We start from the raw sequence: 19,239 nt of genomic DNA, 5'->3' as shown, positions 1-19,239 counted from the left end.
AATCAGGCCCAAACAGTTGCCAAATACCATATACTACTATAAAATTGAATGAAGAATAAATAGAAGCCCGGAGATTGCATCATGATGTCATCAGAAGTTGACATCTCCCTGTCACACATTTCACGGTGGTAGAAAACCTGTTTCCCAGGCCAAATATCCAGCGTTCCTGCAGATACGCTAAGTTCATTTGTTTCAGAAAACGATCTGTCTTCTGTCTCAAACTGCACGGCAGAACAACACTGAAGCCATCAAAAAGCCATAAGCATCCCATATCTTCAGCCTCTTGTCACCGAACCGATATGATACTGTATAGCCTTCTTTATTAAAATGGTATATTGTAAGCATTTCCATACACAAAAGTTACCCGCTTGAAGGCAAAGTTATATTAGTTTCTTTATTGCTAACCTTTATGTAGCCCTTCTTTCTTCTTCTCCTCTTTTTTTTGTTGACCCCCATCTTCTTTTCTATATTTAGCATGTGAGGAATTACGCGTTAGCGCGTGTAGCGAAGTCAGCAGCTGTGGCCGTGGGACTGGCTGCTCTTGCCACTCTTCTGATATTATTCTCCCACTTCTATTTCGATCCCCCACCCCCAACTCCCCCACATCCATGCCTTATTGGTTAGCAAAACCAGACAAGAGAGCTCAGGTAAAATGTAAATAATGACCTCAGCAAAGACGTAACAGAACAGGAAACGTTTACAAGAAAGAAAAAAAAAAACAGTTTAAAAAGAGGCCAGAGGAAGCCCCTTCATTAAAAACTGAAGAACAACACAATGTTGTAGTTGCGCACGTTATCGCAGCACGCAGAGTTCAATGCTAGCTAGGCCATATTCCCAAGTCAAGGGAAAACATTTCTGTTGCAAATGTTCCTTGGAATGTAGAGGTTACTTCCTCACTGTAATTACAGCATCAGTTCAAAACAAGTCAAAATTATCTGCTGTTCACAAGATTTTGGGCCTGTTTTGAGTCCGGAAAAATTTAGGGCAGAAAACCAGCAAGACACTTTATAAATAAAGCTTGTTGTAAAAAAAAAAAAAAGCACAGTGGAACATTTGCAGGATTCAGAATGAACGCACTAGTGTGCTTTTTGCAGATGTTTTTGATTGTACACATTTTTTACGGTGGATCATTTTCCCTTCCTGGAAGGAAATTAAATCCTTAACAAAAGATGCGCTATTTAAAAGTTATGCGAGGAAACTAAATCTATAAGTCTCTTCATACTTTTATTTTCCTGCTTTTGCCCAAACTTTACATGTGATCTTTAGTTTGATTCCAGGACAACGGATTCTCTGACCAGACCCACTCAAAAACCCTCTCCAGTAGTAGCCAATCCAAGAGCTCAAATCCTGTTTACTACACCCCGACAGACTCTTGAAGGGTCAGAAGGCACTTGAGAAAAAACAAACAAACAATGAAAACATTGACAATTCCTATTAGATTCTGCTAGTCTAATTTTTACAGATATTCCCACTCAAACCGTGCACTGCTAGGGCAGATCCCTAGACCTGTGCAACACCTGCAGTAATGTGTAACTTGGCAGGAACATTATCTTCTATGTTGAAATTCTCTTTTTTTCAGCAGACACATGCTAACTCTGAAGTAATCACCAGGCCTGTGAATCCCTGCATACAGTACCTCCAGCTATCAGCAATCAACCATAGATTATGATTTCAATGTCAAGTTCAAGTGGGGGGGGGGGGGGGGGGGGTTGGAAGTCAGCTTGAGAGACCCCAGGGCTGAATTTCTCTGCAGCTTTTTATTTTCAGATTTCGCCTGGGCAATTTTGCGTTGTTACAGCTACACTTTTTCAGGCTTTCCAGGATCCATGCTCAAAACACTAGGAAAAAGCTAGGACTCTGGGTTAAGTAAATATCTAAACTAACTTAACCTTCGGTGTGCCCTTGGGTTGCTGAAAACAAGGGCCTGCGAATAGATAAAAAAAAAAACCACAATTAGCACTCTGCCTGGAAGGCGGAATATAAATCAAATAAATACATAAAAATGAAGAGTCCGGATATTTTGGGAGAAAACCCATCCCGGATTCAGTTGTGCCTGAAGAAGGCAAGCAAGAGGAAGATGAGGGAAGAGGACATGTTTCGCCCATATGCACAGCGGAGATCTGGTTTGGAAGATGTCAAAGAATAAAACAAGCTCTCCTAGCAAATACCGGAGGTTCATTGTGATCCCCAGTTGTTGCAGTTGGGCGAAATTCTAGATCTGCTTGGGTATTAGCCTCAGATTAAGGCTGCACAGGTTTCAAGCGCCAGTGCCTGCTCAAAACTACCCACTCCTGGGAACTGTTTCCTTCCCATTAATCAGGTACTGCCCTATACCTTGGGCTGGTTTCATTCCCGATTTCGATGTGCAGGGATTTTACTGGTTCAGGACCAGATTTACAAACGGCCTTAGCCAACAGGCCGGGCACTGGGCCCCAGCCAGAGGCTCTGCTTACGAAAACAGTGGCGATAAGAATCGCAGGATAGTCTTGTTTACTGGGGCAAGTTTATATAGATTCCATTCCTCTTTAACATTGTCAACCGTTTCGCTGCCAAATTTAGGGGGGTTTTTTATTATCATTTTTAGGGGGAGGGACTTAGTTTTGGCTTCAAGGAGCATAGTCTGTTTTGTCTTTTCCTCCAGAAAGGGAAATATATATACGAGGATGGCCACAACATCAAGGACATGTTGGAGAGGATTCATGGAAATCACATACCGCACGTACGCTTTTGCTGATAAGGCAGAAACAAAACAAACTGAGCAATTTGTTTCTTTTTTTTTTAATGTGTATATATATCAGCCAAACTACAGCTACTGTATGACCAGTGCAAAAAGTAATCGGTTAATAATAAATGATGGATATCTCTGTTCTGCTCTAATCTGAGGAATTTCAGAATCCCCCAGCAGTACCAAGAGGCGTACGGGCTTCTTATGTTGCAGAACTACCACGTCAGACTGGAGGAGCGAACCTTAGCCTGCAAAAATGGATTTTGGAGGTGGATCCTTCACTTCAGTCTGCCCTTGCAGGTGTGGGCAGCCAATGCTGCAGGGTGCAGCTCTGCAAATAATGGTAAATGTTTGGGTTTACGCAGATATGGTGTGGAGATAAAACCCTTCCTCAGCCCACTGAAGGCAAGTGAGAAAGTATCTTATGTGGGCGTCCCTTCTGCCTGCGAGTACATACGGACACCCGTTCGGTGCAGGCTAACGAAAAAAAAAGTGAGCATCTGAAGCGAATCGCACAAACAGGCTAGGAAGTGTTTTCTCATGTCCCAAAATGCATGCAGGCTGAAACCGATTCCCTCGCCTGGAAAATACACTGCAAAATGTTCTGCTGCCCATTACAAAGTAACACATTGCGGCCACATACAGAAAACACAGGTATTTATTTCCTAATGGCCCCCCGCTGATAAAATGTCTGTTTTGCTCCCAGAAGTGGCTGCTTACAGTGTCAAAGCTGCTACCGTACTAACTGGTCCACCTACAGCTACCAGCATAATGCCACATTTCTTAGCACCCACTACCCTTGCTGGAAGGGCTTAGTATGGATAGAGTCATCATTTAAGACAAATTCTTTTCGGAGAGGATGTTATAAAAACACGGAGCGGTTCGTTAAAGCGACCAAGTCCCACCGTCTGCTGCCCTCGCCCCTACCACCGCCGCAACTATTTCAAAGACTCAACCACAGAGCACAAGGACCAGCATGCGCCACCCGACCACTGTTTCTTTCTTTTTTTTTTTTTCCTTCCTGAAATGTATACTCTTTTCAGGAAAATTAAGAGGGCCTCCTCCTTGAATTCTTTAGCAGATCGGATTAAATGCCCCGCGGCGCAGCATTTGTATTACAACCGAAAGATGTTAAAAAAAAAAAACAAACTTCTGCTAAATCGCACATGCCGGATCGTCCCCGAGAGCTCCCACGAACGGAATGTCTTAACATTACAGAGCAGCCCGTACCGTGCACAGTCAACAAAAACCGTATGTTAGGATAAACCCTTACACGCTGCCTAGCAAAAAAAAAAAAAAAAGTGAGCTCCTGCTGGGTCTTTTGCTGTAGCTTTTCTGTTACGTCTAGTTAATAAGAAGGTGGAAGGGAAGCACAATCTCCGGGACAAGTCTGACTGATTTCAAGGATGATCGATTTGGAGGACTTGTTCTTTTTATACCATCGCCCATGCTGTAAGAACCCCTGACTTCAGTACTCAGGGAAGTCATCTTAGGCTTCTGCATTCCCAGCTTTATTAATATTTACTGGGGTTTTGGGGGGGGGGGTTTGGTTGGGGGGGGGGAGGCTGTTGTTCTCCTCTATTGTCTTCTGCAGTAAATTTCCTTTACCAAATCCGAGCCGTTTCTCACATATAAATTTCCCCATTTGACAGCAATTGCCTGTACCCACGCTGACTGGAGGATCTTTTTTCCCTCATGCCCTTCCTAGCATTTCCTTTTATTAACTTCCCCGGTGACTGCATTGCCACTTCGTTCCTAGGAGACCCTTTCGAGAACCCTGCAACCGGTGCACCAGCCTGAATGCTCTCGATAACAACATTCTGAGTACAAAAAAAAAAAGCACGTCGGGTGGGAGATTTTTTACCTGTAGAAGGCAGGAGGAGCGGATTCCCTCATCCCGAAGGCGCCCTGCTCGTTCTCCAGGTAGTAGGGTACCTGCTGCCCTTGGTGGTGGATGAAGGGCGAAAGCTGAGGCGCCGTCTGCAGGAAAACCACGGGGCTGGGGGGCACGTTGTTCAGGGAATGAAGCCCCCCCAGGCCGCCGGAGCCAAATGACTCCGAGCCGGCTGCGTAGCCCAGGCTGGCGGAGCCGTACACCGGGGCAGCCGCAGCGAAGTCGTAGGCAGCGCCTTCCGGGTAGTTGAAAATCCCCGTCCTGCTGTTCTCCACGTACATCTCCGCGAAGGGCCGGTCAAGGGGGATCTTCAGGGGCGGGCGACTCAGGGTCTCCAGCTCGGTGGCTTGGATCTGGTGCAGAAGGGCGACTCCGGGAGGCTTGCTGTGGAGGGGCATGGCGGCGCTTCACTGGCAGCGAGTGAGCCGCATGGCTGGGTCAGTGTCCGAGGACGGGATCAGCACTCGACGGACCGCCTAAAAACAGAGCAGAACCTGATGTGAGCCTTGGCAAGGAAATCCTGTTTTCGACTCGGCGCTACACAGGTATTCAAACTAGTTGCTCTCGTGAAAGAGGAGGATACAAGCAAGCACAGTGCGAGCAGTGTAAAAGTCTCTCTCTCCCTCTCTCTCTCTCTCTTTCTCTCAACTTTAAGTACTTTTCATCTGAGCTAATATGCATTACAAAGGTGCTGGCAGCTAGCCAAAAGCTGCTGTATTGCATTGATATTAGTTTAAAAACATCACTTCAGGCACAACTAGCTCTTGGAACACCACCAAATAAACGTTTCACTGCGTTTTGCCCTTACTCTTTGCTCTAATAGCTGTTTAATTTTTTTCCACTTCAGAGGACCCCCCCCCAGTGCCGGAAAGGTGGCTGGGAGGATATGGCGCTTAAGGCTTACGGCAAAAGCTGGTAGAAGCCAGGCCCCACGCTCAGCCTCTCCCAAACTTTACTGCTTTTTGGTGTCTCACCGGGCTCCGTTCTATCTCTGCTTAGCTCTCATGCTATTTGATTCATTTTCATGTTTGTTGGAACTAGTCTGTGATATGTACAAAGGACGACCCTGGGACGGCTGTAGCTGAGACCTGACGGGTCAGTCGATGTGCCACATATTTGTTCATCCCCGTTAAGCTATTTTTAGTATATAGGTTTGTCAATCAATTAGTGATTTATTCAAAAGAAAACAAAAAAAAAAGCTTTTAGAGATATAATTCAGAAAGTTGAAAGAGAGTAGGACCGGGTGCGCCCATCAGAAATAAATCCAGTTAAAAGAAAGCCAGCATGTATGGGTTGGGAAAATTCCTTTAATAGGTTAACAGGATGTCTAAAGGTGCGAGCTTTCAGGAGCACTATGATTCCTACCTGGCGCAATGTCATTTCATGGAATGCAGTTCACACACACACTCACATTGATTCCCATTCATGGAAATATATACGGTATTAACCAGTGTGTGATATCCGGCCTGTAGCTCAGAACCACACAAACCCCCTTTGGAAGCTCTTCCACCACAGCTTTTTTTTTTTTTTTTGCTGTTAAATAGCACAGATCACAACGTACATAGGATTTAAATTCTAAAATGTGAAAAAAGTAACGTAGTATTTTAGTGGGGGCTGTTCAACAGGCTACCCTGCTAAAATGGCTTGAGTGGCCAAAGCTGTGTGTACCAAAGCTAATGTGAGTGTGGAAATCGTCAATTCGGTGAGATGCACACATGAAAATCTTCGGCTATAGTTGCAGTTTCATTAAAATCGGTGCTGTATCAGTGGATTTTGCCACAACTGTGATTTTTTTTTTTTTTTTTTTTTAATCCAAGTTTTGCAGATTTGATGGAAAATGTGTTCATTTACCTGGGGACCCATTTTGCTGCGGTTCATATACACTTTTACCACTGGGAATACTTTTGAGTGTCTTTTGGTGGATATGAAATGTCAGCAGCCCAAGCCTTTCCGTGTTCCACCTGCCACAGTGTCAGTGCGTTGCCAGTCAGTTTTATTTCCCTGCCAATGCACTGTTTTTTTTTTCCCGAGCGTGACGGAAGATGCAGTACCAACTCTTCCATTGTGAGTTCGTCATGAAAAATCATCATTAGAGATGTGCGAAAGATTTTGCTGACAAATCAAAAACTGTGAAAATTTGGCATTTTTGCCTCCATGTTAAGAAACAAATAAATTTAAAAAAAACCCAAAATAAGCCTCTTAGGGAATCTCTGCTTTTGCATTTTTTTTCCATAGAATTATGGTGATCAATTCCTCAGGCAAGAACGAAACCCCAGCCAAACATTTTTGCAGCCTTTTTGCTCTCTGTCCCTAAACCTGTTCTTTTTATTAACTAAATATTTTTGGGACTGCGTGTTTTAACAAATATGCAGGGGAAATATTCACAAAATGAAAAAATGCATCTTCCCTGCATTGCAACTGTCACTACGGGCCTGGTTCTGTGTCTACAGCAAAAAAGCTTAGTAAGTCAGGCCCTATGTCCAGGAAGCCTAACTTTCAAACTATCCACGGTAGAGCATTTATGCACATAAGTTCATGCATGGAGATTACTGTGTGGTGGTAGCTCCACAGTTTATAAAATATTGCATATTTCTGCTCTGAAAGTACATGCATTATTTTAGTACGCGCGGAGATTTCCAATATAAGAAAACATACGATTTACCTATTTTGCAAACATTCGCACATATATTCTAGGTGCGCAAAAATCCAACAGGTTTGCATAACAACCCTGATTTCTACATGGAGGCAAATAATTTATAAATTATGCTTCTATACCATTTTGAAAATATTTCCTTGCACGTGTACTTGACATCACCAGTTGGCCAATATCTCCACCCAGTCCTCTTGCAGTTTACCTAGATCCTCTAGCACTTGACCCTGAGCCTCCACTAGTTCACTTAAACCTCCCATCCAAAAACTGCAGCCAAAGGATAAGTCTGATTGCATTTGCACCACTCAATGAGCAGGCGCAAAAGTGTAGGACTTTTTTGGGCCTGATTCATCAAGGCATTTTCCCATAGATACATAATGAGAGAAAAGCCTTAGGGGTGGATTTTAAATGCCCTGCGCGCGCCGGCGGCCTATTTTGCATAGGCCGCCGGCGCGTGCAGAGCACCGGGACGCACGTAAGTCCCAGGGCTTTGTAAAAGGGGCGGGGCGGGGGCGTGTCGGGGCGTGCCCAGAGCGACGCGGCGTTTCGGGGGTGGCAACGCGGGCGTGGTTTCAGCCCGGGGGTGTTTGGGGGGCGTGGCTGCGGCCTCCGGACCAGCCCCCGGGACCGGAACACGGAGCAGGGCTGCCGGCTGGCGTGCGTAACTTTGCCGACAAAGGTAGGGGGGGTTTAGATAGGGCCGGGGGGGGGTGGGTTAGGTAGGGGAAGGGAAGGTGCGGGGGGGGGGTGGAAGGAAAGTTCCCTCCGAGGCCGCTCCGAAATCGGAGCGGCCTCGGAGGGAACAGGCAGCGCGCACTGGGCTCGGCGCACGCAGGTTGCACAAATGTGCACCCCCTTGCGTGCGCCGACCCCGGATTTTATAAGATACGCACGTATCTTATAAAATCCAGTGTACTTTTGTTCGCGCCTGGTGCGCGAACAAAAGTACGCGATCACGCAAATTTTTAAAATCTACCCCTTAGTGAATCAGGCTGCAAATTCAGTAATTTATGTGCATTTATTGCGTAGACAACAGCAACTGCCATGCATACTTCTGAAACCAGCCCCAGAATGCCTCCAGACTGCGACTTTTTTCTGTCAGTAAAATGTATGCGCAAAATGGAAAATACAAGTCTTTCAACATTTATAAAATAGCATATATGAAGTGCATGCTACTTACATGCGTATCTGCTAATTTTATGTGTGAAACCTTTTGAAAATGTACTCCTGTGAATAGTTTTTTCACTTGATGGTATATTTATGAAATTTTGTTTTCCACTTGTTTATGTGTTTATATCTTACTATTTCAAATTTAATGTTAGCAAAAATCTGACATCATAACAGATACATGCAGCATGAACTAAGGTTTATCAAAACATATCGGTATTGCTAGTCTCATTTAATTATGATATAATTGTGATTTGCATTCATAACTAATTAAGAGTTATCTGCTCATTAAATAACGTGCAGCCCAGAAATTATTCATGATGAAAGGCTGTTTAGACATTGTGACAAGTCAATCTGTGGCACTGAATGCCATATGCAATGAGTTGAGCTCAGTGGATAGCAATGGACAAACTAGCTTCAGTCTTGTTTGCACCAGCTGGATTCTCAGTTGGTTTGAAAAAATCCATGTTTCCCAGGCTCCATGTGAAATAAAGCTGCAGATCTCTTTAAAATCCACTGAGGATCAGTGTGAACCCATAAGAGATTTCTACAGCTCCTTCACAGATTTTGACAATAATCTTCAGTGCCAAAAAAAAAAAAAAGCTCACAATGTAAACCAACAAATTGGGGGATTATTCTTTCAGTTCACCAAATTAGTCGTAAATGTTTGCACAGCTCTACTCAGCGGTTAAAGTGCAATAGATATTTCAAGGTGCAGAAGTGAAAACCCCAGCCTACTACAGAGAATACTTTGCAATCAGCAGGGCCAATGTATTAAAGTTTTGCGCCAATGCAAAAACTGTGCCAGCTTTATCACTGAAAAACATGATTAAATTAAATTAAATTTAAATTATATTAAACCCAATGGCAAAAGTTTTCATAAAATATGGAAATTTCTTTCAAAATTATTGGTTAAATGAAAAATTCAGCTTTTGCATCTCCTTAATGTGCATTTCTAGTTGGTTTTATATTTACTTTCAGATTTCCAAGGCTTGCGTTTTTTTAAATTCAAAAAGACATCTTGAATTGGAGAAGACTTTAGGGTAGATGTGCCAAACATTTACACCTATTTGAAAATTGCACTTGTTTTGCTCTGGTGTTTTTACTATTGAAAATACTGGGGAGAATATTACACTTTTTCTAACAGTTGTTAGTACAAGGCAGAGAACAATATAAAATAAGCTAGAGACATTTTAACAATAATAAAGCAATGAAGAAATTAAAACAAAATCTGATACATAAAAACTAAAAGGTCACAACCTAAAAAAATATTAAATATATAAAAACAAAATAACAGGGTTTAATGCATAATCTTTTGTACATTACAGTGATAGAAGGCTGCAATGTAATTGGTATCAATTTCAATAGCGAAATAAAGTGTAATAATGGGCCCCGTAAATATGCTGCTATGGATGTACAAAAAAAATGCTTTTATTTTACAAATAAGTTGCAAGGGTAAAAACTCCAGTTTTCACTTTTCTTGTACTTGGTTTGGGAAGTTTTGTACATCTATAGTGCCCATTTTAGGATCCCAAGATCACTAGATATTTCAGTCATGTGTTCTTCCTCAATACCTTTTTCTATTATTCACTAAAGCACTGAATTACTGAAGAATTTGGGGCCTCTATTCCAAAAGGCAGTTAAGTACAACCAAATGTGCACAATATTTGGCCTTACTTACTGCCATTAGCAATTAGGCCCCTTTGGGTGCAAAGGTTATATGCTGCATTATATTAAACTATATTAAAGAATAAAACTATATTTAAAGAACAGAGAAGTTTAGGGAAAATTCACAATGAAAGGATATTTGGTAACATTTTAATTTAAAAGGACTCCACGGTAAATGATGAGTATCAAATCACATTACTGAGAGGTTCTCATAATCTACCTACCTATGTATCCATCCATTTATTGTTGTTTCAAATATTCCAATTTTGTCTCTCTCTATGGTTTTATGTGCTTTTTAGCAATGCAAGCACAATTTCAAAGCAGCTCCTCTCTTTCAATTTGCTTGGAAATCCTAAGTAACAGTTGATATTTGAGTGAGCTCAGGAACTTCCTCTGGGAGGGGGAACAAGATAGTTCAACAGTTTACTTTCTGTAATATTTTGGCAACCCGTGTACGCATGCCTGGTAGAGCTGAAAGCTCTAAGAACATGGAGAGACACTTCCATCCAGTGCCACCAGAGGGCGTCACCTACAAATCACGGCCAATTCAGCCCTGCTTATCAATGGAAAATATATGTTGCCTCAACATTCTTTCAAGTCCTGAATTTGGATGAATAAAGTCCTTGGCTAACATCTTTGATGGCTTTCCCCAATTCTAGTTTATCTCAGAATTTCTTTTACTCTTGTTTTCATCCCACACACCCATCACAGAGATTAGATTTAGAATTTATGATATGCATGCCCTACTTATACATACCTTTTTTTCAGTAAGATTATTGACAAATGTATTAAGGGTTTCCTTGAGCAAAGTGCAGGATAAAATCATTCATAAATCAGTGTTTCATTCCGTTTGCACTGAGTTTGTAGGGCAGGTACAGAACTGTATTCTCATAATAACGTTGTTAAATAAGAAATGTATTTTCTGTGTGCCTGCGAGAGGAAAAGGGCATTGACCTTTTGGGGAAGAAGAGGGGACCGGCATGCCACCCAGCCTGTACTGTGTTCATTAATTATTTCAGACCTTCCATTAACTAATGCAACATGCGTCTGCTATTCTTTTTGGTTTAGTACAGGAACATTGATCCCGACTTGAATGGCGTGCATGCTCTGAAAAAATGAGCCTCTTTCCTCTTCACTGCTGTTGTTCAGTGACAGGACTAGAGGAGTGAATGGGGCATTTGCCCCAGGCATCATGCCCAAGAAGGCAACATCACAGTCTCCCAGTAGCCATGGCACCAGTGGCAGCAAAAGAAGACAAAATCAGCTTGGGGACTGGATGCCAGAGAGAAAGCAAATGTTGCTTACCTGTAACAGGTGTTCTCACAGGACAGCAGGATGTTAGTCCTCACATATGGGTGACATCACAGGATGGAGCCCAATCACGGAACACTTTTGTCAAAGTTTCCAGAACTTTGACTGGCCCCTACTGGGCACACCCAGCATGGCACTAACCCTGCAGCCAGCAGGGGTCCCCCTTCAGTCTTATTTAAAAGCTACAGGCAGTGCCGAAAAATATAATAAGAAAACGAACCCAACATCGCTGGGTGGCAGACGGGTTTCGTGAGGACTAACATCCTGCTGTCCTGTGAGAACACCTGTTACAGGTAAGCAACATTTGCTTTCTCACAGGACCAGTAGGATGGTAGTCCTCACATATGGGTGAGTACCGAGTTGAGGATGTCCGGACATGCAACAAATGTACCCAGGGACGTGCCAGAGGCAGAAAGCTGGGGTGGAATTTGGGAGAGGGCATCCTGAACCCCACCGGGCAGGCGGAAGGGTGTTGGTACGTTGCGTTGTAAATAGGTTACGCAATACAGACTGACCGAAGATGGAATCTTGTCTTCCGGCTTTGTCTAAGCAATAATGGGCTGTAAAACTATGGAGAGAACTCCAAGTGGCAGCCCTGCAGATGTCAGGAAGCGGCACCGATCATAGGTGTGCTACTGAAGTCACCATGACCCTTACAGAGTGTGCTTTAACATGGTCTTGAAGTGGAATGCCCGCTTGCTGATAGCAAAAGGATATGCAGTCCGCCAACCAGGAGGAGTCTGCTTACCCACAGGCTGCCCCAATTTGTTAGAATGGAAAGAGACAAACAACTGAGTGCTCTTTCTATGGGCAGCTGTACAGTCTAGGTAGAAAGCTAGAGCCCGTTTAAAATCAAGGGTATGCAGAGCCTGCTCTCCTGGATTGGAATGGGGCCTGGGAAAAAAGGTAGGTAGTATAATGGATTGATTGAGATGAAACTCCGAAACTACCTTAGGTAGGAATTTAGGGTGAGTGCGGAGTACTGCCCGGTCCTGCAGAAGTTTAGTGTAAGGCGGATAGGTAACTAGTGCCTGTAATTCACTAACTCTGCGAGCGGAAGTAATAGCCAAGAAGAAAATCACTTTCCATGTTAGATAGCGAAGATTGCAGGAATGAAGAGGCTCGAATGGTGGTTTCATGAGCCGACCCAAAACCAGATTGAGGTCCCAAGAAGGGGCCGAAGGATGCAGTGGAGGCTTGAGGTGAAGCAAGCCTTTCAGAAATTGTGTTACAAGGTGTTGCACTGATATAGGGACATCCCCGACACCTTTATGGAAGGTGGCTACCGCCCTGACATGCATTCTGATGGAGGAAGTTTTTAGACCTGACTGACAAATGCCAGAGATAGTCTAGAAACTTCAGGATTGGACAGGTAAAGGGATCAAGGGCCTGAGAAGAGCACCATGACGCGAACCTATTCCATTTGTAAGAGTAAGATTTTCTTGTGGAAGGCTTCCGTGAAGCAATCAAGACACGGGAAACTGGATCAGAAAGGTTAAGATGTTGAAGGATTAACCTTTCAAAATCCATGCCGTCAGGGACAAGGCTTGAAGATTGGGGTGGCGAAGGCACCCGTTGTTTGAGTGATTAGTAGTGGGTCTGTCCCCAAAGGAATGTGCCGGCGAATGGAAAGATCCTGAAGTATTGGGAACCACACCTGGCGGGGCCAGTGGGGACCTATCAGGATCATAGTTCCCTTGTCCTGACGTAATTTCACGAGAGTCTTTGAGAGAAGTGGAAGTGGAGGGAATGCGTATAGGAGACCGGTTACCCAAGATAGGGAGAACGCGTCTCTTGGTGGATAATGTTGGCTGCGAGTGAGAGAGCAGAAATTGCCTACTTTGCGATTCTGGGGTGATGCAAAAAGGTCTATTTGAGGATAACCCCATTTTTGGAAGATGGTGTTCGCTACTGAGGGGTTAGAGACCACTCGTGCGGTTGGAAGGCGCGACTCAACTTGTCTGCCAACACATTGTCCACTCCCGGCAAGTAGGTGGCCCTGAGGTACATCGAGTGGGAGAGGGCCTCCGCCCATATCTGTACAGCTTCCTGACACAGAAGGTAGGAGCCTGTTCCTCCCTGCTTGTTGATGTACCACATGGCCACCTGGTTGTCCGTCTGGATCAGGATGACTTGATTAGATAGGCGATCCTGAAATACTCTGAGAGCATATCTGATTGCTCGCAGCTCCAGGAAATTTATCTGGTGTTTGGCTTCCTCTAGAGACTAAGAACCTTGTGTCTGCAGATCGGCCACATGGGCTCCCCATCCAAAGTTGGAAGTGTCGGTGGTGAGAATTAATTGAGGGTCTGGCACCTGAAAGGGCAAGCCCTGTAGAAGATTGTTCTGATTTGTCCACCAGGCAAGAGAGAGACGGAGTGAGTCGATTACGTGGACAATGGTTGACAGGGGCTGAAGGGCTTGAGTCCATTGCAACCTTAGAGTCCACTGCATGACTCTCATGGCCAAGAGGGCCATTGGGGTGACCTGAACTGAGGACGCCATGTGTCCCAGGAGGATGAGAAAACGATGTGCAGTCGTTGAATGTTGAGACCGCAGCTGATGCGCCAGAGACACGAGAGTGAGAGCTCGTTGTCAAGGCAGGAAGCCTTTGCCTGCAAAGTATCCAAGTCTGCCCCAATGAACGATAATGTTTGAGATGGGACTAAGCAGGATTTGTCGTAATTGATGAGAAATCCAAGTGAAATTAGAGTGTTTAAGGTGAGATGTAGGGACGACAGAGCGGCTTGCTGAGTCGGAGCCCTGATTAACCAATCGTCCAGATAGGGGTAGACGTGAACACCTTGAGTCCTGAGGAAGGCTACAACCATGATGAGGCATTTTGTGAAGACTCATGATGCAGATGCGAGGCCGAATGGAAGCACTCGATATTGATAGTGCTTGGGGCCTACGAGAAACTTCAGGTATTTGCGATGAGATGGAGTTATCGCAATATGAGTCCTGGAGGTCTAGACAGCAGAGCCAGTCTCTTCTTTGTAGAAGAGGAAAAAGTGAGCCCAAGGTTACCATCTTGAACTTTTCTCTCTGGAGATACTTGTTTAGGGCTCGTAGATCCAGAATTGGACAAATGCCTCCCGATCTTTTGGGGATTAGAAAGTACCGGGAATAGAACCCGAGGCCTTGCTGAGGGGATGGTACTGGTTCTATTGCTCTGGACTGGAGAAGGAGGGAGACCTCCTGTTCCAGGAGCAATGAATGGTCGGATGTTTTCCATGTCCTTAGAGGTGGGGAATCCGGTGGGATAGAGAGAAAATTGAGATGATATCCTTGAGCAATTATCGCTAGGACCCACTGGTCTGAGGTGATTGAGTGCCACCTGTTGTTGAAATGGCACAATCGACCTCCCACTGGTATGTGGGGTAATGGAAGCTGGCTGCTGCTCTCTATGCGAGAGTCAAAAGCCAGAAGCAGGGCCCGGCCGGGGGGCTGTTTGTGGCTTTTGTTTCGGGTCTGAGAAAACTGTGTTTTTAGAAATGGTCTCGTAGAACGGGATCTGGTTGGTGGCAGGTAGGACTTCTTCGGACTCACTTTGTCACTTCTTTACCTTCTTCCCTTCCTCCCATATTATTAGTAAAGTTCCACGGCAACAGTTTTATTTTTTATTTACTTTAGTAAATACTTGTTTATTTCTAGCTGGAATTTCCTCCAGCTAATAAGTAATTTTATGTACTTTTAATTTTATTTATTCATTATCTTTTCTTTTTATTTCTTTTTTATTATTTTTTTTCCTACTGTAAACCACTTTGACAAAAAACTAATTTTATAAAGTGGTATATAAATTCTTTTAAATAAAATAAATAAATAAGACTTTATAGAGTCCTTCCGGAAGGGCTGTTTGGAAGAGTAATCCGAAGGTATCAGAGAGAGCTGTCTTAGGGTCTCGTGATGGTCCTTTAATTCAGCCACTGTCTTTTGAATCTGCTCTCCAAATAGATTGTCTCCGACACAGGGGAGGTCGGACAAACTGTCCTGGACTTCAGGTCAAAGGTCTTAAGATTTGAGCCAGGCCTATCGTCTTGCTGAAATAGCAGCTGCAGATACCCTGCAGTGTCAAAGATGTCATAAGATGTTCTGATCTCATGTTTGCCTGTCTCAACTCTTATTAAGTAGGGTTTGTAGCTGTTCATGAAGTGGCTGAGGCATGGAGTCTGTCAGGTCTTGTATCTGCTTAAAAATGACCCTATTATATTGTGTCATATAAAGTTGATAAGCGGCTATTCGAGAGATGAGCATTGATCCTTGGAAGACTCGGCGACCAATGGCATCTAGAAACTTCTGCTCCTTTCCAGGGGGAAAAGAAGTGTGAGGTTTTGATCTTTTTGCTCTCTTCTGTGCAGATTCAGCTACCACAGATTGGTGATCCAATTGAGGTTTTTGAAAACCTGGAGCTGACTGCACCAAATAGGTAGCGTCAGCTTTTCTGTGGACTGGTGCAATGGAGCCAGGATGTTACCAGTTCTTCTGGAGGAGGTCCAGAAGGTCCAGAGGAGGTCCAGAAGGAGGTCCAGAGGAGGTCCAGAAGAACTTGGTGGACAGGGATGGAGGTTATTTCCTTGGGAGCATCAAGGAATTGGAGCAACTCCATCATCTGATGTCTATCGCCCTGTTCAGTCTGTAATTGGAAGGGAACCAATTCAGAGATTTATTTCACAAAATTTATGAAAGAAAGGTCCTCTGGAGGAGAACGCTTTCTACTCTCAGTGGGTGAAGGTAGTGATGACAAGTCATCGGTGTCTGGTGAGGAGTCATCAGTCCAGGTATCATAAGGATCAGCACCTGTCCCTCTAGGAACTAGAGGGGGACGGGGTGGTTGGATACCTGAAGGCCCCGGTCTAGGCTCCGAAGGAATCGAAGGAATTACCGGAGGCACTGATGAAGGCATCGAAGGTCTCGGCGCAGGCATCGAGGGCATCGATGGATGGCTCGATGGTGCCGATGGACGTATCGGCACCGATGGAATCGGTGGCAATGGCTGTATCGGTCTCGATGGCTGAGGCAGAACTCCCGATGGAGGGATGCGGAACAGTGTTTCTCCTCCTGATGACAGAGCAAGCGGGGAGGGCACCGGAGCCATCGGTGACCCGGGGTCCATCGGTGGAAACGGCGATAAGCGCTTCCATCCTGGACAGCAGCGGTGCCAATGCTGCCGGAATCAGGTTGGTGGTCGGTTCCACTATCGGCGCTGGTGTCAGTGCCGGGGGAACCTGGAGTCATTGCATCGCCTTGTCGATAGCCTCCTGAACCATCCAGTCCAGTTCTTCTCAGAGACCTGGAGCAAGCAGCCCCGGCTCCAGAACAGAAGAAGGAGGCAGATACATAGCCAGAGGGACCACTGTTAAAGGCGGTGTCGCTGCTCCCGATGCCCCATCAGGGGAGGGTTGCCTTGGTGACCCGGTCGCCGAAAAGATCGGTGCCTTTTCTGGATGGGGTTTCTTCGATGGCGGCTTGGACGATGGCAAGGTCGATGATTTCGCTCCCTCGATGGTCTGAGTCTTTCGGTGCCGATGGTGATGTTTCTCCCTACGATCCCCTCGGACTTGAGGGGGAGTAGAGGGTGCCAGCCGGTGGTTGATGCTGGCGCGAAGTTGACGGTGCCGGTTTGGACAATGTCGATGCAATGGAAGGCGTCGGGGTTTGAGCACGGAAGAGAAGTTCCATCTTCTCCATTCTGGCCTTGCAACCTTTTGGTGTCATTAGGGCACATTTGGTGCAGGTCAAGACATCGTGCTCTCATCCAAGACACATTACACAGACTTTATGGGGGTCTGTAATGGACATGGTACGAGTACAGTCCGGGCACTGACGGAACCCCGACGCCATGGCCATAGAAAAAAATCGAGCCGCGGTACAGTCGATGGCCAGTAGGCCGCAAGGGCCAAACTCAACGGTAATCGACAGAAAACGGGTAGAAACTTACCAGAGTACCGCGGCTTGTAAAAAGTTAACAGGGGGATCCCTGTGGGGCAATTTAACTTTTAATAATTCCGTGAGGAAAATTCCTGTCAGGAATCTCTACAGAGCTCCTTAACTGCGAGGCTACTGCTGCGCGGAAAAAAGAAGACTGAAGGGGGGCCCCTGCTGGCTGCAGGGTTAGTGCCATGCTGGGCATGCCCAGTAGGGGCCAGTCAAAGTTTTGGAAACTTTGACAAAAGTGTTCCGTGATTGGGCTCCATCCTGTGATGTCACCCATATATGAGGACTAACATCCTGCTTGTCCTGTGAGAATTATCATTATCCTCATCTTTTTTTATATCATGCTTTTTGAAATGGAGAGTTAAAAGCATTTTTCAACAGGCTACAATTACAATGGGTATAGAGGGGATTCAAATAACAATGGGTATATAGTAGATATGATATGTAATGGGTGCATAGTATAGCGGTTTAAGGTACGGCAGGAGTGTCAAGTAGTTAAATACTAATCAAGGGGAAGAAACCCGGTAAGGATGTAATATCCATCTAAGACAGTGGGTCCCAACCCTGTCCTGGGGACCCCCCAGCCAGTCAGGTTTTCAGGATATCCACAATGAATATGCATGAGAGAAAATTTGTTATGGAGGCAGTGCATGCAAATTTTCTCTCATGCATATTCATTGTGGATATCCTGAAAACCTGACTGGCTGGGGGGTCCCCAGGGCAGGGTTGGGAACTACTGATCTAAGAGGTACAATAAGACGGGTAGATTTTCAAAGCGTTGCTCATGCAAAAATGGCCCCATATATGTGCATGTGGGCCGCACAAATTTTAAGAAGCCAGGAAGTACTGTGTGTGCGTCAAGAATAAGGAGCGGGGCATGGGGCCAAGACTTCATGCGTTACCCCCGAATTTTGCAAGGAACATGGCAACAATCACAGGCCATGAATAAATACAGAATGTGAGCCATGAATATACCATTATAGTGAATTATTTACAGGTACAGCTGAGTCATCCTCAAAGGGAAAGGGTAGTTTCCTGGTGGTATGTCTGTTTAGTAGAGATGTGAATCGGAACCAGAATCGGTTCGGATTTCAGTTCCGATTCACATCTCTACTGTTTAGTCAGAGTGTTTGGTTTTTGGTGTTATTTCACTGAGGGGCTTGGGTTACAAATTAGGCCTGTAGGCTGACTCAAAGAGCCAGGTTTTTAATAGCTTCCTAAAGGATAGAAGTTTGGGTGCTAGCTTGACATTAGATGGTGGCGAATTCCAAAAGGTTGGTGCTGCTCCTGAGAAAGATTGGATCCTGGTTCCAGTGTGGAGCATTTCCTTGGGGGTTGGCACAATGAGACAGGCTTGTGTCTCTGAGCATAGAAGGCAGGAGGGTGTATATGGGGTGTTCAGGTAGGGTAGGGCCCAGCCTTTGAGAGACTTAAAGGTCAGGAACAAAATTTTGAACTTGGCACAGTAAAGAGTTGGGAGCCAGTAAAGAGTTTTTACTGTGTAAGAGATTCTGGTGAATATACTAACATTTTGCATCGTCTATGTGTCAACATTCTGGTTGAGCCATAGGTGCCAGTTTAGTTTAGTTTGAGAATCGAATATAAAGTGAGTAGTAATAATCCAAATGGGAGATGATATAGGTTTGGATAGCCATGGCAAAGGTAGGGCTATCGAAGAGATAATAGAGTCGGAGCAGTTGGCAGAGGTGGGAGAAAGCAGATTTTGTTACTGCTTGGACTTAGGCTTCAATTCTAAGTTTAGAGTCTAGCCAGAAGTCTAGACTTCAGGCTTGGGCTGTGAAGGGGAGTTCAGTTTCTCCAAGGATTATCTTTGAGTTTATATTACTGGAGTCTGTCTTTCAGACCCATAGCACCTCTGTCTTCTGTGGA

The 19,239-nt window shown here is 44.9% G+C and overlaps 1 protein-coding gene across 1 annotated transcript in view; it reads right to left on the bottom strand.

The window, feature by feature from the left end:
• ESR1 (estrogen receptor 1) overlaps positions 1-19,239 on the bottom strand; it is an 829,643-nt gene that overhangs the window by 694,663 nt on the left and 115,741 nt on the right. Inside the window, exon 2 of the mRNA XM_029596558.1 lies at positions 4,590-5,095. Coding sequence (XP_029452418.1) covers positions 4,590-5,017 — 428 coding nt within the window. The 5' untranslated portion in view covers positions 5,018-5,095. The remainder of the gene's footprint in view (positions 1-4,589; positions 5,096-19,239) is intronic.

This window comes from Rhinatrema bivittatum, chromosome 3 (assembly GCF_901001135.1).
Source record: "Rhinatrema bivittatum chromosome 3, aRhiBiv1.1, whole genome shotgun sequence".
NCBI classification, from domain to species: domain Eukaryota; kingdom Metazoa; phylum Chordata; class Amphibia; order Gymnophiona; family Rhinatrematidae; genus Rhinatrema; species Rhinatrema bivittatum.
The sequence above is the reverse complement of the archived record's forward strand: the minus strand, read 5'-3'. Positions and strand labels throughout refer to the sequence as shown.